The 25,815-nt window shown below is 41.6% G+C and overlaps 2 protein-coding genes and 1 pseudogene across 3 annotated transcripts; all 3 read right to left on the bottom strand.

The window, feature by feature from the left end:
* Positions 1–7,996: 7,996 nt before the first annotated feature.
* Positions 7,997–10,367, bottom strand: LOC134193433 (uncharacterized). 2 transcript variants are annotated; one of them, XM_062662265.1, is made up of 8 exons: positions 10,173–10,367; positions 10,066–10,099; positions 9,597–9,616; positions 9,441–9,540; positions 9,331–9,375; positions 8,681–8,856; positions 8,287–8,608; positions 7,997–8,210 (listed from the first exon to the last, which is right to left on the bottom strand). In XM_062662265.1, the coding sequence occupies exons 5-8, from the start codon at positions 9,341–9,343 to the stop codon at positions 8,167–8,169; spliced, it is 555 nt and encodes a 184-aa protein (XP_062518249.1). In that variant the 5' UTR covers positions 9,344–9,375; positions 9,441–9,540; positions 9,597–9,616; positions 10,066–10,099; positions 10,173–10,367; the 3' UTR covers positions 7,997–8,166. The 2 variants fall into 2 exon arrangements, with proteins under 2 accessions (XP_062518249.1, XP_062518248.1); XM_062662264.1 differs by lacking the exons at positions 10,066–10,099; positions 10,173–10,367 and having other exon boundaries at positions 9,441–9,643.
* Positions 10,368–11,773: 1,406 nt separating this feature from the next.
* LOC134193527 (ras-related protein Rap-1b-like) lies at positions 11,774–15,983 on the bottom strand (annotated as a pseudogene).
* Positions 15,984–21,721: 5,738 nt separating this feature from the next.
* LOC134193525 (putative ammonium transporter 1) lies at positions 21,722–25,516 on the bottom strand. Its single transcript, XM_062662353.1, has 5 exons — positions 25,490–25,516; positions 25,200–25,433; positions 25,002–25,140; positions 22,274–22,495; positions 21,722–22,214 (listed from the first exon to the last, which is right to left on the bottom strand). Exons 1-5 carry the CDS (start codon positions 25,514–25,516, stop codon positions 21,928–21,930), a joined length of 909 nt encoding a protein of 302 aa, XP_062518337.1. The 3' UTR covers positions 21,722–21,927.
* Positions 25,517–25,815: the final 299 nt, after the last annotated feature.

Below are 25,815 nucleotides of genomic sequence, written 5' to 3'. Positions count from 1 at the left end.
TCCTGTAACGTTGAGATATCCCTCCATTTGCCATTGCTTCGTGAGCAAGTTCATCGACCACATGGCTGGCGGCGCAGACCTTACATCGTAGGATGGAAAGACAATCCTATAATATGTGTCTTTCCACAAAGACTGAAATCCGTAATCTGATGGAATTAGAAGGCTGCTGTCCATTCTAGCAAAATTCCATGAAATTTCTTCCGCTACAACGCGTCTCTGTAGAATCCATGTACTTGAGACACATGAGTCAGATTCACCCAACGAAAAGAAGTAATGCTTTACTATTTTACCGTGATCGGCAACTCGTAGAGGATAAACATGGAATTTTAGCCTTACAGCGAGTGTTCTCGGTTGTTTCCAGAGTGGATCATCTAACTGTATCTTTTCGACGAAAGAGACCCCATTAGAAACAGACAACCCTATAACTAAACGTTGTTCAATACTAATGAAAACAATCTCCCTGGTATCATTAACGAAAACGATTTCCGAAACATCATCCTCAACTTTCTTCAAACTATCATATGGAAGGCAGAGATTCGTTTTGTTCCAAATTGATTTCTTTACGGAATATTTCCAAATGCATTCGTTAACCAGAGCCAGCACTGTTGTCTCAAGTGACCAACCACCAACAAATCGTACACTATTAAGAGAAGGAATTGTGTAGTTCCCTACTCTTTCCCAACGATACGTTGTATGTTCTATTACACAGCTGAGTCTGTACCCCACATGATTTTGTTTATTAATACGGAAGAAAACGAAAACATCCTGACTGCAAGAGCACAAAGAGTCCTCACCTTCCACGGCCACCGCGCTAAAGTCATTGCGCATATCCATAGAACTTGGCCAGTTGCCCACAATCGTGACTCGATTCCATTTCAGTTGTTCGAGCAAAAATATCCAAGTCATACTGATAGCATCAGCAGAAACAATGATGGCGCATGAACTACAAAGAGTCACCAGACGGAAATGGATCATCCCTGGAGGCCCTTTCGCCACATTAATTTAGCAATTCTCTTCCATGAGTTTCTCTCTTCATAATAAATCCATGTTTGTTTGGAATTTATATCATTAAACACTGGGTTATTGAGTTCTGTTGTAGATATTCCTCCCAAAATCAGAATCCTGTAACGATCTTTTGGGACTGTCGTCGATGGTTCAGTAGCTAATACTGCAAAGCCAAAGTTCGTTACCCGTGGTGCATTGCAGGTCCAAGAACGGAAACGTTCAAACTAATTAAAAGACTGACCATTACTGTTAGAAACTGAAAATGGTTTATTTTCTTTGTTTACAGCGACTGTAGGTGAGATATGATCCAGTGGCATTTGTTGTACTCTGTTTTTTGTTGTTGGACTTAGAGATGAGCTTGCGCTTAGCTTGTTATGTGGAATAAAGAGGGTCAACAGAAATACGTACAAAGCGCATTCCATGCTGGCATTCGTCAACGACCTGCTACAACAAAAAATTATAAATGAAACAGGCACGCATTGTGGTTGTCCAAAATTCTTAATTATAAGAGCTAATATGGCAAAATAATAAAACAATATCTGCACATGCATTTATTTACTGCGCTATACATGAAAGCTGGTGTTGTTTTTATTTGAAATACAAACAGCAAAGAGACAGACAGACACAAACACAAACTGTCAGAAAGAGATAAATATACCCGTAGACGTTGACAGAGCTCTATACAAAGACCACTCTACTTCCACACACCGAGCGGGTAGCATGTGCATAGTGTGGCATGGGCTAGACTAGATTAGCTATGCCCCCGTCATTTGTAGGCGTTGTCATAAAAATTGAGGACTAAAGCTGTATATAGTATTTACACCACCCTTTATCAAGTCTGGATATGCCACTGATACAGTATGATTCTACCGTATCAGTCAAGTAGAAGCCAATAAAACTAGACGTGTCCAAAAAGTAGGCGTGAAGCATCTTGAAGTTTAGCCCCCTCCATTTCTAGAGGTCCTGCTATGCCCCTGCGAGTAGCCAGCCGATATTTGCTCTTGCGCAAAAGTTTTGCGGTGAAGGCATACTACTGGACCATACGGCCGTTGCCGTACAAATATTTGAAATTAGTACTTTCACCAGTTTGAGATTGCCTAGGAATTCCGGTATAGACTATAGATAATTAATTTAATACTTCATTTCTTCGTTTTAGTTACCTCTATTTGTACAGTCTTGCGTAGCCAGCCCCTCCCCTTTTGACTTCCGTTGGCTGGGAGAGGGTCTGCTAAGGTTCTTTTGATGTCTTGGTTCTGCCCACCCCAGCATTCAATGGAGCATAAAGACATAACGATGACCTGTTAATTCAGATAAGCGAGCGAACACACCACTAAATAGTAGCCGCATGTACAGCAAAGTTTTCGCTTCTGTTTCTGCTGCAGGTGCTGCTGGACTTTGTTCTTGTTTTAGGCGTGATCATTTGCTCTCACAGGTTGCGCGACCGCTTGCTATAAGAATGGTAAGAGACGCACGCAGGTCGTCTTCTTGTACGACAACATTGGCAGGTGAGTTGCTTTTTGGGAACCACACATTCAACAACTAGCATGTGCGCAACAAGAAAGACATCTCACCTACGAAAATTCGAATTGCTTGATCACGCATCGGCAATTTCCGAATGTGACGTACAGTACAGAAGCCAATAAAGTGTGCTACGACAAGAGTGCACGTCCTGACGTCCAGATGAGCCTCTATGCAATTTCGCGAAGAACAACTCACCTACCTGCCAATGTTGTCATACAAGAAGACGACCTGCGCGCTTCTATTACCATGCCTACAGCAGGCAGCCACATAACCTGTGAGAGCAAATGAACTCGCCTAGAACAAGGACAAAGTCCAGCAGCACCTACAGCAGAAACAGAAGCGGCAACTTCGCTTTGTACATGCGGATACTAATTAGTAGTGTATTCCCATCAGTTGCTCGCTTATCTCAATTAACAGATCATCGTTATGTCTTTAAGCTCCATGGAATGCTGCGGTCTGCAGAACCAAGACATCAAAGAAACCTTATCAGACCTTCTCCCATCCAACAGAAGTCAAAGGGGGAGGGGCAGGCTGCGCGAGACTAGTAGTTGTAGTTCCCTCTAATTGTAGTTCCCTCTGATTGTAGTTCCCGGAGGTGTTATGACCCTCAAATGGGTATCATTAATGCTTCGTGACCAGAGAATGCGCTGCATTTCGATTGTGTGGCATCGCCTTCCGCCACGAGTAGGCTACAATGGAAGAACGGGCATTACTTTGACCGTCTCACGCTCCCTTTATTGCAGGGGCATTTTAGCTTGCCTTCTAATTTATCTTCATATTATTGTTCGCTTGCAAATATGCAGATGGATATCGTTGGATTGAAGGAAATACTAAAGTTCGTTCAAAGAATGGAGAGCCCGTGGAAAATGTGGTTAGCAGATAAGACATATAGCGCGGAAACAACATTATTGCTATCATCCTGGAGTGTAATGCTAACAATTGATAAATGAGCAATTAGAGCAATGGTTGCTACCCAGCACTCACTGCCTACTATCTATCTACTTTAGTACGTCAGGGTCTGTCCTCTTCAACAGTTTTCGGCCATTCGAACTGGCCAGAGAAGGCGTTGAAATGTGACGGCGGCGAAATGGAAGAAGTATGTCGACCACGTCATCCAGAAAGTGGGAAACCAATACAATGTCAGACGGCACGGTAGAACAAACAGTAGAGAGATTAGTAGGTGCAGAGTACTCTTCAGACAGTGAAGAGATCCTCCTAGGAGACGACGAGGACGACAACAATGATTAATACAATTAGTGTCGTGGGTACCATTTACTGTATTCTTTGCCGGTAATACAGGGGAGGAGTCTCTTTCCGGAAGGATGCTGTATCTACTAACCCAGGATCAATAGAGTTAATTTGTCCAGAGATCTGACTCCACCTAGTCACGTGCTCTTGAATGATATGTTTCTCAACGGCGTAGGCGCGAACTTGCCGAGATACGGGAATTTTTTCCACGTGTTCTCAATTCTTTGAACGGACTTTGCACGCTCAAGAATCTGCATGTCTTTGTTTTTAGAAATTAACAGTGCTATTTAATTGCAATAAAATTTCTATGACGCAAAAGAAACGCAATTAGATCACGTGATTAACCACGCTTCTTACCGTGCGCTAGGACAGACTTAGCTTCGGCTCTAGATTTCAGAAAAGTTGACATCACGAATCAAACGGTGATGTGACGGAGCAATTCATAAGACACAGACTGGTATGGAGCGCATATACCGTTGGGTAATTAGACGGCAGTGATTTCTAGCGTGATGTACATGCATGTAATCACACATCCATCCATACACGAAGGCAGCAGACCGCGATCCAATCAAGCCATGCATAAATGCTTTGTACTACTAAACACCAAGTCTGGTAACTTCTACAAAATCCCATTTCTTACAGCTCATAGCTGCATGAAGTCTCAAGAAATCCTTGCGATTTCATTTTCTTTCCTTAAACTACAGTCTTCTCAAAATACATGTTTGGAGTTTCAGTCTTAGTATCAAAACGTGATGTACTTCACCAATTGAGAACTTTGCCCTAGCTAAACGGCTTTGAACCAAGACAGTCGTGAGTATTATTAAATAACTAATATATGTTCTAACACACTGTGCATGGGGCGTACTCAAATATTCGAGGTCACCACGTTTCTCGACATTCAGCAGTTTTCGTTTTAGTGTTACAAGTGTAGGTAAACAACGACTAAGATTATTGGCTAGCTTTTAAGTGTCGTAGTTGTTGAAACGAAAACGAGTTAGCGTGCACTCGCTTTCGTGTGACCATGCCCACCTAACGCGCGGTAAGCCATAGCAGTTTTCATTTACTTCCAACGCCCCTGCAACCTACTGCGTCAATAATTTGCTTAGGAACGAACGATGCAGATACTCAGAGTCAGTGTAGCACAAACGCCCTGCACAGTGACACTCTATTCTATCTAGGTTAACGTACCAACCCAATAGGTAGTCTTCTCGGACACTGCTCTAGGACAAATAAGTCATTGTCACTTAGGCGTTTACGCCCAAACACACAGCACTTGACCATCCAACTTACGGCAATGATTTCGCTTCGTAGGGCGTCTTGTTTACCTTCTCTGTTAGTTGTGAAAGCTTTTCTGGAAGAGAAAAGGCCTAGACGACCGGCAGAGGTACAGATGTTGGGAGGCGTTTCACTAAACACACAGAAGAGATCGGCGGTTGTTCTATTGCTCTTGCGCAGAATGCATGCTAGACCAGGCGTTTGCTCTTCACTCTGGTTTTTCACGATATGAAACGAGTAGGCTGCAGTCGTCGCTGTGATCTTGTGGCAATCGACATGCTACACTTCCAGAGCTATCTGTGCATGTGTTTTCTTTTCAATCGCAAATCATATTTGTTCACAAAGCTAAACATGACGGACAATAGACAGTTGAAAGCCGTTCCTCCATTCATTCTGTCTAAGAAATCCTCTACTCGTGGCATTGGAAACCCATCTTTGGTTGTTACCGCGTAGAATTTTCGGTAATCAACACAAAACCTTTATAAGCCATTTTGCTTCCGTACACCGGCACCTTGACCGCCACTTGCAGCCCATAACATAACTGAGTCGAGATCGGTCGCTCCCAATCCTTTACATAAATGGACGACTTCCTCGTGACCACCTTCTGCAGTCAATATCATGACTTCGTCGAGATTGACATTGTATAATAGTTGTGATACAATCGCACGACGTGTACATGACCACAATATGCAGCTATGTTCATAGCATAGCCTCTTGGACGTGAATGGCGCCGAGTTGTCGAGCCAGATGCACCATAATAGCATGGCCGCAAGTGGCAGCTATGGTCATGACTTTATTGGAAGAAAGGATATACTGGTCTGCAATAAAATCTTTTTTTAGGATGTATTTGACCACCCAACCGGTAGACTCCTAAGTAACCGTCGTTGAAAATGTCTAGGAAGAGTAGTAAGAGATTCACTATGATAACGCACCGCATGAGCAACGGCAAGAATTTGTAAAGGTAGTATCACCATTGTATGTACTATAGATCACATTTGTCTCATAAGACGTTCAACACCAGCTTCCGCGTCTTGGGCGCCGAGTGGGGGTGCGCACCCTCGACGAGAGAAGATACTAGACAGACAAGATACATATATATATATATATATATATATATATATATATATATATATATATATATACATACTTTAGACTCACGGATGGGAGATAGGGGGTGGACAAATGAAATAGATTGGGGAAAAGGTGGACCAAAACCGGAGTGGGCCACACCGGTACTCTATATACTACTGCTATTTACATTGCACGTCATCACTTTGCTACCTTCGCACGAAACAATGGTAGCGAACGTGATAGCTTGTATGTTGGGCGCGCAGACTTGGAAGAACGAAGGCAAGCGTCTTCCTTTTATTTGTGTTGCTAGGAGTAATAGATACTTTCCGTATGTATTGTCTGAAGTTAGGAATGGCCATTTTAGATTCTTTGGAAATTTGAAGCGCCGTTCCAAAGCTAGGAAGATCAGAAAGAAAACGCGGAAATTGGCTAAAACTGTTGCAGACAGCGACTGCTGCATTGTTGGTAACAATTTACTCTGATCAGCATGCAGGAACCAAATTTGGTGAAATTACTGTCGCTGTTTTGGAGATGTGCGCAAGCACACGCACTCCTACACTCGCACACACACTTCCTTATTAATTGTTGTTGATGCTGCTGTTATTTGCCGTTGTTGTTGTGTTGTTAATGTTGTTCATAGCTGTATGTCGTTTATATCAAATCTCTGTGTACAATGCAAATATTTATTATTACATTATGGTATGACATCTGCCTCCGACTAGTAACTTTTGAGGGTAGGTCTGCTGTTTCGCAAAATATGAAGAGACAGCCCAGTAGACGAACGGCGCAAAACGCAAAATGTGGGCGCATACACGTATATCACTTGAAGATATAGCAATTAAATGTAAATGTATAGTACATATACCGTAAGAGAGCTGACCTACAAACGTTTTAAGCAAGACGTCTAGAGATGGCAAGTATACATTGCCAGTGGCGGACGCAGAGTTTGCCTAAAGGGGGGCACAAACGACTAAAAGCTGGTATAAAGTCGTCAACTTTATGACGTCACACATTCACAGCGTGACTCGAAATTGTAATTAGGTACCGATTTATGAGACGTATGCTTATATTGGGAAGTCAAGACAAATGTTTGGGCAAAGAATTTACCAAATTACATGGTTTTATTTTCTAGACCAGGTCTGGTTCTAGACTCTAAAGTTACGGTCCGTACGTGCATGTACTGTGCATGAGTCTGTCATGCTTTCTCTTGAACGTGAATGTGGTACACACAATTAAGAGTGAAAACAGTAGACGAAATGCTCATGCGCTGTTTCTCCACAAGCTAGCTGCCATACAACGTTCTAAATTAAAGAAAAACATGCGCCGCAGTACATTTAGAGGAAGTAGTCAGCAGAAGGGTACTAAGATTACTCGGTAATATGTATAGGTTCTAGCCACTAGCTACATCTAATAATATGTCAATGAATGGAGTAATAATGATTATTAGATTTATCTCGGATGTGCTCATTCTTAGGCATTACTAGTCTTAGCATGGAAACGGATTGCTCTGGCAGATATTAAGGTCGAACCAGCTTTAAGTAATTAAGCCACAACGCGACGCTCTGCTTATATTTTAGTATCCACGCAAAGTCAGAAATATTATACAAAGCAATTGTTATTGAGGGCGCTTCTAAAGGGGCACGTGCCCCAATGCCCTCGTCTAAATCCGCCACTGATTGCCGTCCAGTTATAATTTGGTGTTGCAGATCCAGTAGACGCTCTCGTTGTCGTTGAACGTAATGTCTCTAATTTCAACGACCAGGCATTATTATTAATTAATATGTCAAATTGTAAGTTTAAACTTTGCAATAAAAATAGCAGCTACTGTAGTCAGAAGATTGAGCTATACAGCAGGTGGATTTTTCAACAACCAACCAACCAATAACAACAACCGTCAACTTTCTAGTAAAATAAGCACTACATTTTTATAACAGTTCAGCTACCTGCAACGTCTATATATAACAACATACACAGCAAGCAGTAATCAAGATAAAAACAGTAACCAAGATGAAGAAAAGAAAAAGCACGCCAAGAGTTGGTACTTCATCAGTCAACAAAGACAGCCATGGCGTCTGCTTCTCCCACATTACCTGAAAATGTAAGAAAGCTCAATGACACTACGAAATTGAAAATTTGTTAACATGCATGGGCGAGTAGCATACATACCAGTTGACCATTTCTGAGCTGTATTGACACGACTGTATTTGATTTGAAATTTGTTCCTTGGATCCCAACCGCAACCAGTACCAGGAGACAAAAAGACAAGCCAGCCTGCATCAGCTCCACAACCACCGTAATTTCTGTTGATGAACCATTGACGAGTTCCCCATGCGTGAATTCCAAAATAGTTTGGGGTACTTGTTTTCAGATCAGTGTATGGAGAGAAAGCTAGACGTTCTTTGGTAAACCAAGAATTCTTGTTGGACAAATGACCATCAAAACTCATTCGGAGCACCTCAGCTCCTCCTTTGTACAACACGACAACAATCTATGCAATCAAAAACGAGACAGCATTATTATTATCATTGTGGGAAACAACAATTAATACTGTTCATTTGACCTCTTTGGGTCTATATAATCGCCATTCGTCAACAATCCGGTTCTTATAGTGACCTTTAAAAAAGTTGTTTGTGTTGAGTGCATCATCTCGCTCCTCGTTGACCGCACCTTTGTTGGTCCACACCTTTGCAACGTTTCCTGGTACTCCACTAACTGCTTTGTAGACCATTGTGTAGCCTAAAACCACCCGAAAGATTCTTTTCAGCCCAATACAATATTCTTTATTAATTAATCAATTAGTCTAAAACAATAAATTTTAGGCTTTAGAAAAAGTTGCTGATCCGGTGAACCATGCAAGATGATACGGAATCGACGAGTCTTCATGAATAGTAAATTGTTAAGAAATCATCGAGTTTCTTACTGTGACGTATATATATATATATATATATATATATATATATATATATATATATGCTAGTAGAGGTGCCAATCTCTAGAATTATGCTTTTGTCTTTATATATAAGTATAAATATATATTAATTAGTACGGAACGCTTTCTATCCTTGGTATGTACCCTTTAAATCTCCTGGGTGTGTATGCAATGTAGCATTGTCAAAATCCTCATGGTCAATAAGTTAGTCATCTGTAGCTGAAATTATGCAGCTACAAGTACAAATGGTTACTGCATAGAAGTGTGTAAACCGTGCTCACCTCCATTTTCCATGTCGCAGAACACAGGAAATGAATCACCAGTAACTAGAGCAAAAGTTACTCATTTCTCATATCAACAATTTTAGCTAAGTACATAGGCAGACTATTACCAACACTTTTGATGTAGTAGATACCATTGTCCACATCACGAAGAAGCTCAGCTATTTGCCGACAAGAGTGACCTGGAAGCTGTTTTGTTCCAAACAAGACCTGGAAAATATCTAGCTGTAAATATAATACTAATTTGAAAAATCATTTCTACTTACAGTGTTGCCAGTGTAATCACCTGCAAAAAAGCAAATTTAATTATTTGTTAGACTAGGTTGTAGAAATCAAAAATGTACTAAATCACAACATACTACATGCAAATATATTACATAGTCCTTATAAACTGCCTGATTGAACGTTCAAAACGTAAAAAATATAAAATTTGTAATGTACTTCATTATATGTCATTAAATGGCAACCAAAATTCTAGCATTGTCATAACATTCAAACTCTCGCGTAAGATTAGTATTTAACTAATTAGCATATACTGTCCATATTAGATAGAAAAGATTTTTTGTTTCAAAATTCCAGAATGCACATGTACATCGCTGGCCTAAAGTGACATGACCCTCTACCAAACCTACTTAGCAAGTAAAACCTCATAATTCAAATGAGGCGTTTGCAGATCGAGGTAGACCAAACTTCAATCAATTAAGTTAACAGCAATCTACAAAAAAAATGTCTTACTGAGGGTGGTGCTGATTTTAGCTGAGTCCGAGTTCTACAAGCAGAGATCACGCCAGTCGTCAGTTATCTAATTTAAACGTTAACTATTCAAAGGTGTGTGCACTTACCCCAACGCTGTGCGTCTTAGACGCATCCAAGAAAACTGCTAGGAAACTGAGCAGCACAACAACGACAGTACTAGTCTTCAGCCTGAGGTATGGCTAGTAATTGCATACATGAAGATACCAGCGCAAACGCTTTTATAGGCGCTCATCTGGCACTGCAGCCACTTGCAGTTGCTCAATCCTTCCGTATGACGTTGATCTTACCGTACACCGTGGCATGCAAATTTCGACGGACGTCATGATTTTCCTTGAACCGTTTCCAAACTTGGAGTATTCCGGATTTGGGATGCAATGTAAATTTCTAGAAAAGCGGTTACTCGAGGGGGACGTATTATAGACCGACATACTCGAAACTCTAAGGGCGTGGTATATTGCCTCAGTAGAGTGACTGTCTAAGCTGGCTAAATCTCAACTCATATCAGCACTCGAAGACACCTTTAATACTGAGGCATGGATCCAGAGCACGAATCAATCGTGAACAAGTCAGCCTGTTAGTCATACAATCAATTAACATACGATCACACGTGAGCACGATAACAAGTGATGGAAACCCCGAGTTTTGCGTCTAGTAAACAAAATCGCTCACTGTTAGTCTAGAGATTGTAACACTGAGTAGTGGAACATACTGAGATAAAACCAAAAGCCGTACCAAACAGGTATGGGCTCTGGTTCCAACAAATTCTGTAGTACCGTAGTCAAAATTTAGGTATGTAAGCAAACCACACATGATACGGCGTACACACTTTTCCTGTTCTGTAGGAAAAATAGTGTCAGTTCTCATACAAAAGCACATTAATTAATATACAGCTACATTTATCACGCTACCGCCACAATTTCGCCTCTCGGACGCTTGGTGTCGTCATTCGTTCTAGGGTGAGGCTGTAGGTCACAAGACCTGCAGCAAACGTCATTGACCTTGCACGTGACACATTTTTAGATACAAATTTATCACAAAAAATTTTTTGTTAGTAAAATTATTAAAATTTGTACTCGTACCATACTACACAACATCACCAAGTCTTCGAGTCGAATAGTTCAAAATTACGGTACCTGCCTACTGTACATGTAGCATGTAGACTGATCCTGCATGCTATAGATATCATATTGCTTGTTAATCAACGTGTACTAATAAGCATTTATTAACAAACTTTCTATCGTAAGCAAAAAGGATTACGAGGTTGCTGTCTAGAGTAATAGGACATATGCTCACGTGATCTGGCCATTCGATAACGTTTGTCTCAATTCCGTGTCGTCCAATGTAAACACGTAGTGGCGGTTCAATAGGCATTCTCGTTTAAACACGAAACACTAATATGAAAGTCAAATGCAAATGCAAATGTCAGGGCAGATATACGGTAGCGATGGCACAAGAGTAGCTGCTCAACTTGATGAATAAGATAAATACCACCAACTAGGAAGACTAAAAACAACTTGTGGTTAAATGTGGTCTAAAAGACAAATTGAGGGACAGTTTTTTATCCTAAAATGCATGTTCACAAGCAATACATAAGCAATAAGATGCATAACATTAACAATAAAAACACAACTATTTACGTGCAACCACACCTTACCTAGATATTAATTAAATATTATTATCTTGTAATCTAAATTCTTAACAACTCATTGACATTGATCTTTTGTTTGCTTAGGTTTCCAGGAATTCACAATTCCAGCTTCTTGCTAGTTGCTGCCTTTGGTCCTTCCCCACAACACGTTCATCCTCCAGATCACACTTATTACCAACAAGAATAATTGGAACCTAAATCCAATGTGTCAATGACATTCCTCCCTAGACATGACGTCACAACCTACGTCTTTGGTGTCTTTCACGGGCAAAATTTGTTCGCGCAAATCTTGAATGTAGTTGAACGTCGACTGCGACGTAATAGAATAAACGAGTACAAATCATTGTCCATTCTTCATGTACAAATCACGCATGGCCGTAAATTGTTCCTACAAGAGACGTTCGCTCTATCTCCTACGTGCGCCATTTCGACAAACACTCACCGTTTCCACAGTGTCCAGAATCTCCAACATGCACTGCTGTCCGTTTACTTCTACTTGCTGAACACCCACCAACACGACAACAAGCAAACGATTAGCCACAACTCGCAATCCGTAATAAAGGCATCCGGAAGCTATTCATTACGCTGTCTGCTGACGCTCACCATACGATACGAATCTTCTGTCGTCGAGTCATACTTCTCTACAAATATCTCTTGCACAAACTGGACAGTCTACAACACACACACACACACACACACACACACACACACACACACACACACACACACACACACACACACACACACACACACACACACACACACACACACACACACACACACACACACACACACACACAAACACAAACACAAACACACACACACACACACACACACACACACACACACACACACACACACACACACACACACACAAACACACACACACACACACACACACACACACACACACACACACAAACAATAGTCAAATTGACACCTTGTATGGGGACCCTCGCACAACAGATTTCCACATCAGGCATCCTCGTATGAATTTCAGTCACTATAACCGTATAGAGTAGAGAACCGTGTAAAATTGTCTCCTAATAACAGTTTCTCACGATTATCTAGAACTCCTACTTCTCGTACACGTTACTCTAGCTATCTAATCTGAAACATTCAAAATGGTCGTGCAGCGACTCTAACATGCATCTTCAACATACATGTTTACCAGACAGCTGACAACTTAGCTAAACGGCGGTCGTTCCGGACCTCTTTCGGCCCAACCATCTTGCATTAGGATCGCATACACATCCGGGCAATCGTCTGGACGACGGAACGCTCGCCTCTTTCCACGTCGTCGTCTGTTGGAAACTAATTAGCATAGTTAGATACTTAATTAATCATAGAACTCCTTAGATCTTTTGTAGTGCGAATGCGCGTTTTAGAATTTTTCATAGCTGGTGTTTTACAGCCACATGTATGGTTGCTCGCACTTTAGTGAATACAATAATTGTTCTTTAACTGAGTTGAGCCAATACGTTATGCGCCCAGCGCGTTTTCCACTGCGCTATTTCAAGTACTGAAGTATAGCTAGAGAGCGAGTCAGTTGGTGCTTGCTGAACAGAGCGCGGATCTCGACGGTTTGAACCAGGAAAAGAACGTTGAGATTTCTCGCATGGTGATCTATGGATGAAAAATGGATTATTGATAAGTTAGATGGAGGTAACTAGATCACCTGGAAATTGCAGTTGAGGCATCTACTGCTTGCGAAAAACTTGTGGAGTACGTTGGTGGATCAGTAAATGTAGTGCTTCCGCAAAATTCAACTGGTGAACAACGAGCTTAGTATCAAATTGAGTCGCAAAAGGAAATTTCGATTATTGTTATGTCTGTCAGTACATCTCAACTGTATCTCATAATCTCTTATGAAGAATCAAAGGAAGCCTAGGATCCTCCTAGGAAGTATTTTGAGAGAGAAATTCTAGCTAATAACTCTTCCGTAACTAAAGAAAGAGTATTTTCGAAAGAAAATGAGTGACTGCAATTCAATTGACAGCCATCTAAACGAAATGAAAGAACTGACAGATAAACTGAACTCAATTGATTGGTGCACTAATTTCTGAAGAAGATCGAGTAGTTACTCTACTTGGAAGTTGAACTTAATCTTTCCCACTGTAGTCACTGCTTTTGAAGCACGTACAAACAATCTGAAAATGGATTTTATTCAGCAGCAACTAATCCATCGTGAGAAATCGTAATAGTCAGGAACCGAAGTCTGCAGATTTACATGATTCAGCACTAGCAGAAGCGGAAATCTCCATCAGTGTTGGACCTGCATGTGACGAGCCTGGTCGTATTCAGCGATTTTGTCCAAAACGACAAGACAAATTACAAAATCGAGCAAAAATTTATTAAAGACGAAATTGAATCAGACTGTGATGGTGAGGGAGAATTTCCTGTGTCTGGTGAAGTTCCTAAAGTTAGATGGTTGGTGGACTCACGTGCATCTATAGTCACACGACTCCTAAAAGAGAATACTAGGTTGAGTATCAATCATTCTCAACTCCTGAAAAGGTTGTTTTGGGTGACGGTAAATTAGTTAATGTTGTTGAAGCCAGTGGGAGTTGGTACTATACGACTGCACATGCTATTCGATGTTAGTAACAGCAAGAAGGCAGTAATATGATATTGCATGCTCCAAGATTGTCCTGCAATTTGTTCTCTGTAATAGCAGTTGTAAAAAGAGGTCATACAGTAAAATTTGGTCAATATAAGATGCTTAATTGATTAGAGGTCTGGCCAAAGTTTGCAAGGAATGCGTTTTGTAGCTAGAAAACTATATCACTTGAAGTGTAAAGTCATAATTGGTGAAGAAAGTGCGTCAATGAGGTTGCAAAATCCGCCACAAGTCGATGGCATCAACGGTTGGGTTATTTGAATGGGCAACAGCTCACTAATGTTGAGGCTTAGTATCTGGCATCAAGTTGCCTATAACTTCAAGTCTGTTATATTTTGTGAGAGATGTATATGGAAAGAAAACCATTGAAATCCTTGACACATACACAGTCAAAATATAAACTAGAACTTATCAATAATGATGTATGTGGACCACTTCAAGTAGAGTCCATTGGTGGGAGTCGATACTTTGCTACGTCTATAGATGACTATTCGAGGAATGTCTCAGTTTACTTTACTAAACAGCAGGATAACCAGATGTTGACATCCAGAAACAGAAAACAAGCAACCAAGCACGCACGCACGCACGCACGCACGTACGCACGCAACACAAATATTATCATACAGTATATTAATCACTTAAAAACTCGAATCTCATGCTCAGTTACATAAGTTTTGCTTTATTCTTAGGACATACAACAGCGGTCTACGACTAATGTCTACTCAAGGGTTTCAATCTTCTGCCTATATACCCTTGTATTGGCTATAAAACGATTCTCCAATGCTATAAATATTGCTGTTTGATTAATGGTTTAATTGAAGAGAATTCTCTGAAAGCCATGATGATGGTGACACAGGTTTGAAAACCAATTTTAGTTACAATAGAAATTGTGCTTAATTAATTAAATTACAATTTGTACAAAGAAGAATGTCGTGAATGTAATTGTTCTCATACTTATAATGATGGCCATTATTGCGACTCCACTCATAATTAAGTCATCCCAATTACTATTAATATCAATAAATTGATAAAATTAAATTTACTCTTTCACGTTCAAACTTAACAAAATCAATAGAAATTTCATCTACAGTCAGATCAGAAAATCTGACAAAGCAGTATCCCTGCAGCCATCCTTTCTGAATAACATTTCAATCATGAGCACAAATTAGTCTCGCGTGGCCAGACGTTCGCGCGCGGGGGAGGGGCGTGTAGTACGTTTGGAGACTTTGGACACAACGGCCGAGTTTTTGTTGGCGACGCCAGAATTTTGGCGTGACCAATCACTTTGCAGAACCGCAATTATGAGCGTAGCTAAACTATCACGTCCGGGACTTCATGGCTGCTATCGCTAAAATGTTGTACGATGAAGAGTCGATTTCACTTGCCATTCTGTTTGCAACTAAGTCTATGGGGTACCTCGAGCTTTGATCTTTACAGGAACAGGTAGTAAAACACTTTTTAGGAGGTAGAGACGTTTTTGTGTCCTTTCCCACCGGTGGTGACAAGTCGCTGTGCTACGTTAACCTACCTCTTGTCGTACCTGCGTTTTCTAGTGCCAGGAAGATTGATACCAGACTCTTTGGCAAACCGTTCTACTGTATAACGAGCTCGAGCTGAAGACGCTGACATCGGTATCATGCGCGCACGTTCTGATGGTTCATCACCCTCTACTCGCTGAGCCTGAACATGCAATTTCCCAATGGCGTTGACCCGCCGTGGCAATTCTGCCTCCTTCCTATTGAGCTCATCTCGTAGGGATTTCAAATTCTCTAGATTTCTTGCGCAAGGTCGACAGAGCAAGAGTGTGGTGGGAGCATGACGCTCACCGAATCAGAGTAAAACTCGGCCACAAACTCTTCTAAGAATAGATGTTCATTGTGAGAACTGTGCACTAAACGGCGGGTCGCACTGTAATGTAGTGTATGGTCACGTGATACTTCAGCGATGTATTTAGCCTGCAGCGCTATAATAATAGCTCATTCTTGATACCCCCACTTGCGCGTGCCAAAGACATTACATTGGTGACAGGATGGACAATTGTGTACCTACAGCCTTTGGAGGTTATGATGACTTGCTGGTATTTCTGGATCGTGTTACTGTCTGGTCACAGTTGAAGGGTTTTTCTGGAGAAAAGAAGGCTCTCGCCCTAGCATGACGATTGGAAGGGGCTGCATTTGATAACTACCGACGCCTGTCGGTGGACGACAAAACAAGTTTTGACGCAATCGTCAGTTCGCTAAAACGTGAGTTTCTACGTGGCGGAGCAGATCGCATGCAGGCAGTCACTGACCTACGACGACGAAAATGGGCTGTTACTGCAGAATCTGTTGGTGCGTTTGGTCATGATGTTCAACGACTTGTTCGTTTATCTTACCCTAGTTTTGACGTGGATTCGGTAACTACAGTGGCTCGAGACGCGTTTTTGGAAGGGTTGCCGCATGAGTTCCAAGTTCAGCTTCGTTTGAGTGGAGATACAGCTTTAAAATCAGTGGCAGAATTAAGTGAAGAAGTACATCGTTTACAGATAGCAGGTATCGGTGAGAGAAAACCAAGCGGGACGATGTCGGCACTTTCACGGGATTTCAGTCAATCGTCCGGTTCCAGTCATTTGTCAACCGGCGAAGATACACGATGTCATAATTGCCGATCATTAACATTTGACAGGTCGGCGGATGCCGATGGTGTTGGTCATGTCAGTGCGGTTGATTCGGTTTCCGGTAGCCGACAGAAGTCTCTTTGGGGTCGCGGTCGCGGTCGACGACGGAAAGACTTTGAAATGCAGAAAACATCTGGCCGATTTTGTTTCATCTGTGGCGATTCTAACCATATTCGTCCCAATTGTCCTCATTTGCACGATTGTCATCGGTGTTTACGTCCAGGACATGTAGCCCGTAATTGCACGGCACAGGCTCCAGTACATCGAGATAGCGGTAAGCAAAGTCACGTTACAAACCTGACAACTAATGTACATGGTTTCATAATGGTGACAGCTATAATTGGTAAAGAGAAATGCCCTTTCCTCGTTGACACGGGAGCTGATGTGAGTTTAATAGGCTATGATGTCGTTGAGGGAAACAAGTTGGCAATGACACGGCAGGTCGCCCGCCAACCGGTAATGGTCGATGGCACCATACTTAGATGTGAAGGTATGGTGAATGAATTTATCCAGCTAGGATCTCGTGGTATTCGTGCCTCCTTTTACGTGGTTAAAGGAATTCCTTATGGAATATTGGGAACCGATGTGTTGTCGTCTCTAGCGGTACAGATTGATGTGGCCAATAAGAAATTGTGTATTGACGGAGATGAAGTATCAAGTTTCGAGAAGGTTGACACCATTCAACAATCTGTTCAGCTGGTAAAATTTGGGCGAGTATTTGCACCGGTCCACATGACGATTCCTCCAGGACAAGAAATGACTATATGGGGTCAAGTTCGTTCTGCCATACCAACGGAATGGACAGGTATTATTGAGGTAACAGAAGATTTGTGCGAAAGATCTGGTTTGTTGGGTTGCGATACGATTGCAGTTGGAGGTAATCAAAAGAGGGTTCCTGTCCGAGTTTGCAATTTGACGTCTTCCTCTATAGCAGTGTATAAGGGACAAAATATTGCAGAATTTTCGGAAGCGGCCGTTGTTAATAATCAGAATGGAATTGAACGTGGTACATCCCCAGATGTAGGGAGTAAACCTTGGACGGAGGTAACTTTTGGAGACAAGTTGACGCAAGTGGAAAGGACTCAGTTAGAAAGATTGCTCAAGCGTTATCGTACTGTATTTTCATATGAAGGAAATGAGGAAAGTGCAAAAGGAATGGAGCATACAATTCCGTTAACAGATGATGCTCCTGTGACATGCCGCCCTCGTAGATTGCCGACAAAGTGGAGAGCGGAAGTTGCAGAAGAGGTGAGAAATCTTCACCAACGAGGAGTTATACGTCCTTCAACGTCTGCGTTTGCTGCACCAGTATGTCCGGTACGAAAAAAAGATGGAACTTTACGTTTGTGCATTGACTATAGAGCTTTAAATGCGAGAACTAAAGATACGGCTATTCCCACGGGAAATCTATTAGAAGCTGTTGAATCTATGGCTGGAGCACGGTTCTTTAGTAAAATCGACTTAGCGCATGGCTATTTCCAAATACCCATTGCAGAGAAAGATAAAGAAAAGACTGCTTTTAGTACACAATCCGGATTATGGGAATTCAACAGAATGCCATTTGGACTAAAGGGAGCACCAGCTACATTTTGCCGTATGATGAATTCAATCTTAGGTCATATGTCACCATTACAGCTAGTGCTATATATGGATGATCTGTGTGTTTTCTCTGACTCGTTTCATTCACATTTAGAACGTCTAGAACAAGTCTTTCAGACATTACAAAGTCATGGATTGAGAGTCAATGGAAAAAAGTGTGAGATTGGTATGACTGAAGTTGTTTTTTGTGGATATAGAGTGAATGCAAATGGCCTTAGTCCAAAATCAGAAAAGACAGTGGCGATTGCCAAAATTCAGAGACCGAGTTCAATTAAAGAGGTCAAGTCATTTTTGGGTATGACCGGTTGGTACCGACGTTTTATTCCGAAATATTCAACAATTGCTAAACCACTTACGTCGTTATTAGAAGGTGACAAAATTTTTCATTGGTCTCCTGAATGCGACAGTTCGTTTGTTACTTTGAAAAAGAAGATAATGTCTGCTCCGGTGCTAGCTCATCCTGACCCATCTCAGATGTTTATACTTACAACGGATGCCTCAACGGTAGGAATTGGAGCCGAATTAGCACAAAGCACTCCAGACGGTGTGAGACCTGTAGCTTATTTTAGCAGAGTTCTGACCAAAACAGAAAGAAAGTATTCTACCTATGACCGTGAGTTTCTCGCTATAGTTATGGCGGTACGACATTTTCGACACCATTTGATTGGAACGAGGTTCATAGTACGAACGGATCATCGTCCCCTCCAATTTAGATCGGTTGTTAAAGACCCTTGGGGTCGAAGAGCCAGGTGGATTGCGGAGCTGGAAGAGTACTCGTTTAGTGTAGAATATATAAATGGTGAAACAAATAAAGTGGCCGACGCTTTGAGTCGTTTGGAAACTCAGGATGAGTACTGGTGCGAAAACGACATAGAATATGGTGCAGTCGACAAGATAATTCCCGACTGTGCTATGAGGTCGTTATCACAAAAGTGTGTTGCCTGGGCTGAAGATGTATGGTCAGCAGATAAGTTCAGGGAAGCACAAAAGAGAGACCCGTTGCTTAACAAAGTGTACGACCTATTGAAAAAGAATATTTCTGCTTCCGCTGCAAGCTTGTCTTTGGACATGAAGCAGTTGTTTAAAGAAGAATTACACATTTCTTCAACTGATATTCTGTATAGAACAAATCCTGGAGTTGGATCACAAATTGTGGTACCATCAAAGTTAATTCCAGAGGTTCTTAGACTGGCGCACGATGAACATTTGGCAGGTCATCAGGGTTCTAAGAAAACTTTGCTTCGGGTTTTGAGTCGTTTTTGGTGGCCAACCGTTCGTAAAGATGTAGAAAACTACACGCAATCTTGCACTGTTTGTGCTGAAAGAATGCCTGTCAACATTAAAGCTCGACCTCCCCTGTTGGAAAGACCGTCATCGGCAAAACCATTTGAGGTTATTGAAATGGACATCAAAGGTCCTCTACCGAAAACCGACGGCGGATATCAATACATTTTTGTTATACAAGATGCCTTCTCGCGGTATGCAGAAATGTGTGCCATACGGAGACAAACAGCCGATGAAGTTTGTGAGAAACTACAAGAATGGATTGGAAGGTATGGTATTCCAACACATTTTCATTCAGATAATGGTCCTTGTTTTGTAAGTCATGTCTTTAAAGAATTTTGCAAACAATACGGTATTCGACATTCGTTTTCAACACCTTATCATCCACAGGCTAATGGATCTGTTGAACGTCTTAACCGCTCTCTGGGTGAATCTTTGTCTAAGATGGTTGCGTCACATCAACGAGATTGGTATGACCATCTCTTTGCGGCACAATTTGCTCATAATACAGCATACCACGAAACCATGGGAGATACACCTTATAGAATCGTTTTCAAAGATTCCCCAAGAACTATGTTACACGTAGCAGCGGATCTGGTATATTCTGAGTCAACAGATGAACATCAACTACCTACCGTGTATGCTGACCAAGAACAGGAGAAAGTTGCAGAAATGTACACTAATGTCGAAAGTAGATCCAAGCAGATGAAGGAAGCTAGACAACAACAATATCAAAAAAAAGTTCGAAATTTTCGTAAGTATAAGATCGGTGACCTGGTATGGATAACAGCAACGTCTCGACGGGTGAAGAAGTCTCGATCACTGTCTCCCAGGTGGATAGGTCCCTATACAATAATTCAACCTTTGTCGGATGTCGTCTATTTGCTGCAAAGATGTCGCGGAAAGAAAGTTATTTCTGTTCATGCTGCAAAGATGTCGCGGAAAGAAAGTTATTTCTGTTCATCACGATCGGATGAAACCATACAAGTCAAGGCCCGTACATCTCACATCGAATGAACGATCGGAAGTGATATGTCAACCGATTGATAATCTCCAACACGATAAGACGGATCCTGGACGGGATAAAGGGTCCAAGGAATGGGAATGTTGTTCAGGAGGCGTTGACCAATCGGAGAATGGCAACGATGACGATATGGACCAACTGGAGAATGATAACGAAGACGGTATGGGTGAAGACCACAATGGTGATGATGCAGTTCGAATCCAACGTCCCGTCCGCAATCGACGTCGCCCACAGCGATACGGAGATTACCTAATGGATTCCGACATTGATTCTAGTATGGACTCTGATTAAGTCTATTCGCTAATTAAGTTAATTAGAGAAGGTTATTTTAGACACTTTTTAGAGGGGGAGTGATGTAATGTAGTGTATGGTCACGTGATACTTCAGCGATGTATTTAGCCTGCAGCGCTATAATAATAGCTCATTCTTGATACCCCCACTTGCGCGTGCCAAAGACATTACAGCACGTTTCGTAGTCGCTTTGCAATAAACGCAATCCATCAATCAGCCTCGTAATTCTGACATTCGATCAACTTCCTGCTGCGGAGGAGGAGCAGGTCTCCGTCTGCGTTCAAGTTAATTTACAGTTCACAATAGAAAATTGTGGGATGAAAAGAACGCTTTCATATATGGTAACTACCTGAACTAGTCATTTTGCGCGGTAACAGCTAATCATGACGTAATGCATACCAGCCGCCAACAAAAACCTGGCCACTGTGTCCAGACGTTTTTCACGCCCCTCCCCGCGCGCGAACGTCTGGCCACGCGAGACTAAGCACAGCTTTCCACTATATCGTAACCAAGCACTGGTGCAGTATAAATTTGATTTGGTCTTGTGGTAGTACATATAGAACAAACTACAGCACAAGAGCAATAACAACACCGCTACCGAGTGCTGTCTACTATAGAGATAATCGCACAATCTATAGTCAACAAACAACACCCTAATGTCTTCATACTAGCTGTTACATTACCTCGATTGCCGACCGTAAACAAGACTGCTACACCAGTTACACAACAGACACTGGATCGATCTCTACGCGATCACTGCCATGTATGACTGCCCTGGAACTTCCTACACCAGCTTCTTCTTTAGCACCTTGATCTGCAGCATTTCCATCTCCTGTCGCTTTTTGAACTTTGTTGTGACTTGAATTCTGGTGCTTCACATTGCGAGCAGTTGGCATTCCGCTATACATAGTAGTAAGAGCTTCACATAGAGTGAGAGATGATGATCTATCTTCTATATTCACTTGATAAGGATAAGCTCTTTCTCCATGTTTTACGATATCAAGACCTAAGCAGTACATATTACAACACTGGAACAATTAGAGTACCCTAAAAAATGGAAGAAACCTTTTCTTTCGTCATATGATGTAACTCGGAGAATATTTAGCCACGACATAATTCCAAATATAAGAGAAGCCCACATCAATGTCCATACAGTTATTACAAGTAGGCCACATAAATTCCAACCAAGTAGCACCATGGATACTTTGTTTCCTTTATAGAATAACCCCATATTGGCATCCAGAAATGGGACGCACAGAATTCCACATACACCACCACCAAAATGCACTATAAAAGTCAAAGTGTTAACTTTCTGTAGCCAGCATATACATCGCTAGTAATAATGCACACATCATGTAACATGGAGAGCTAAAACAAAAAAGCAATTTTTATTCAATTGTCAAACGGGCATTTCCTAATGGATCATGCACTTTTCCCCATCTACATCAATTTCAAATTCGCAAATAAATGCTGAACCAATACATACCATATAAGATTTAAGTAGAATCAAACATTTCATTCCAACATTTTCCACTGACTGACTACTTTGACAACACACACCATTACAATTAGACACAGACAAACCACAAGTTATGAAAGCTAGCATCAATTCTGATCATAAATTGTTATTTCTCTTTGTATATAAATAAAAATATAAATACACATATACAAACATATACTATATATATATATATATATATATATATATATATATATATATATATATATATCCGGATGTATGGTGGGCGCTTCCACGTGTGTTGCTGTCTTCGTCTTTCGTCAAGTGAACAAGAGAAACAGCGGTCGTCATCTCTCCAGGTTACGCTATTGTGGCTTTTGCCACTCTAGCTGCTTGCGTCAGTCCTCATCCACGTGAAGGGATCCCATTGGGGGAATGAACGCTTTTCGTATGTTGCTGTTGTTGTTGCTGTGTGGAGTTCCTGTGATTATTTTGTTCGTCTCTTTGCGTTCTTTCTGTCTGCGTTGGAGTGTACTGGTTTTCTCGTCTTCCTTCTTCTCGTCATTTCTCTGCTGGACAACATAGTCGGTCGGGAGTCTGTTGTTTGCCGCACCTTCTCTCTGCTCTTTGAGCATTTCGCGCTCTTCAGGTTTCTTCGGCTGTCTGCGGTGTTCCTGCTGCCTTACCCATTCTTCTTGTGTCATCTCGTCTTCCTTCTCGTCACTTCTCTGCTGGACAACATGGTCGGTCAAGAGTCTGATATTTGCCGCACCTACACTCTGCTCTTTCAGCATTTCGCGCTCTTCAGGTTTCTTCGGCTGTCTGTGGTGTTCCCGTTGTCTTATTCATTCTTCTTGTGTCATCTCGTCTTCCTTCTTCTCCTCACTTCTCTACTGGACAGCATGGTCGGTCAAGAGTTTGATGTTTGCCGCACCGTCACCCTGCACTTTCAGCATTTCGCGCTCTTCAGGTTTCTTCAGCTGTCTGTGGTGTTCCTGTCTTTATTTTCCTCTTCCCTGCTGGACAACATGGTCATTCGGGAGTCTGATGTATGCAGCGTCTTCACCCTGTTCTTTGAGCACTCAGCGCTCATCGTGTCTATTCGTCTGCCTGTGCTGCTTCCACTTTGTCCTCTACTCCTGATTTCTTTTCTCATAATCACACTTTCTACTTCCTTCTCTATAAATCTTTACAAATCATGTATTTCTGTCGTCTTTGGACCAGTAGTGCATTTGTTTGACATATCCAGTAATAGTACTTGTCTTTCATGTATGTTTTTTGTTTGTCCCATATGGGACATTTAGTTATAAATAAATGTGTGTGTGTGTGTGTGTGTGTGTGTGTGTGTGTGTGTGTGTGTGTGTGTGTGTGTGTGTGTCTGTGTGTGTGTGTGTGTGTGTGTGTGTGTGTGTGTGTGTGTGTGTGTGTGTGTGTGTGTGTGTGTGTGTGTGTGTCTGTGTCTGTGTATGTATGTGTGTATTGTCTAAATGGTTGCTCAACTGTATTGTAAAATCGATACTGTAGCATCCCTTTCAGTCATCATTCCTCAGCTAATTTTTGGTGAATATATTGGTAGACCATAAAAGCTCTGTAATTTTGATGGCACTGATGCTGGTAACCATTTTGTTTAGTATTACAAGAACAACATCACTTGTAAATTGAGATTTCTTAAGTGTTATAAGTTGTTTTCAAGAGTTTGTAAATGCAACTTTAAAATTAATTCCATAATGTACTTAAATCAGGAATAAATGCAATGCTTGGCACACAGACACACACACACACACACACACACACACACACACACACACACACACACACACACACACACACACACACACAAATCCCCTCACCCACCCACACACACACACACACAAATCCCCTCACCCACCCACCACCACCTCCATCCCCCCACCAACGACCACCCTCATCTCCCACCACTCCATCCTACCACCAGCACACCCATCCTCCCACCACCACCCCCTCCCACCATCCCTTCCCCATCTCACCACCCCATCCCCATCCCCACCCCATCACCATCCCCCGTCACCATCCCCCATTCCCATCCCCAACCCACGCACGCACGCACGTACGCACACACACACACACACACACACACACACACACACACACACACACACACACACACACACACACACACACACACACACGTTAGTCATAGGAGCTTTCAGTACTCCTCAATTAAGTAAATTAACAATGTAAATTTGCCTAAACAACAAATGTCAAGAGCTACATGTATCTTGATCTATCATAGAATAGTTTTAATTGATAATTACGTTACCTTCACAACCTCTAGCTGTATATCTAGTACAATACCTGCGATAGCATCCAATGGATCATCCAGTCGTTTACCTTCCACCAACTTTGCTACAAAGCTGTACACCACACCTGATATCATCCCAATAACAAAAGCACAATAAGAATACACACTGTTGGCACAGGCACTTATAGAAACCTACGCAAAGATAAAAACAAAATCCATACAATAATACACACGACATTCATTCAACGTACCAATCCAGCTAACGAGCCATTGATTGCAGACACAAGACTCCATTTTTGATTTACCTTATCACTAAATCGTCTATATATGAGAGAAGTAAGGCTACCACCAGAAGCTGCCATTATGCAGTTGACCGCAATAAGACCAAGTGCACCACCAGTATTTGGTTTGGAAAGGTCACCAGTAGAAAGCAGGTTAAATGCAAAAAAGCCAAATAAGATAATAAACCCTCCGAGTGTAGTCATCTACAACAGAACGCACCCACTTTACTTCAACTAAATACTCATTAGTTTTGCTATACACATAACAGTTCATAACTGAATGCCATATTCACAAATAGTATAAATGTTTTACAATATCACGTCACTATTACATTGCTGTTAATATGCTTATTTTATAGAAAAAGAATGCGGTTCATATTCCACTTCATGTGACACTCCTAAACAACTGACTCCACACAAAAGGCATATTGCAAAGTGGTTATCAGATATTCTCAACATACTTCTCATCTCAGACTAAACAAAATTAAAAAAACCTGGCACTATATGAAAGGTACTGTGTCTATTATATATCTGTACGCTAACTATAGAGTCCATCCAACAACGGAAATTGTGGATAGGAACTTCT

The sequence above is a fragment of the Corticium candelabrum genome, chromosome 17 (assembly GCF_963422355.1).
Source record: "Corticium candelabrum chromosome 17, ooCorCand1.1, whole genome shotgun sequence".
Classification (NCBI taxonomy): Eukaryota; Metazoa; Porifera; class Homoscleromorpha; order Homosclerophorida; family Plakinidae; genus Corticium; species Corticium candelabrum.
This window is presented reverse-complemented; position numbering and strand designations above follow the sequence as displayed.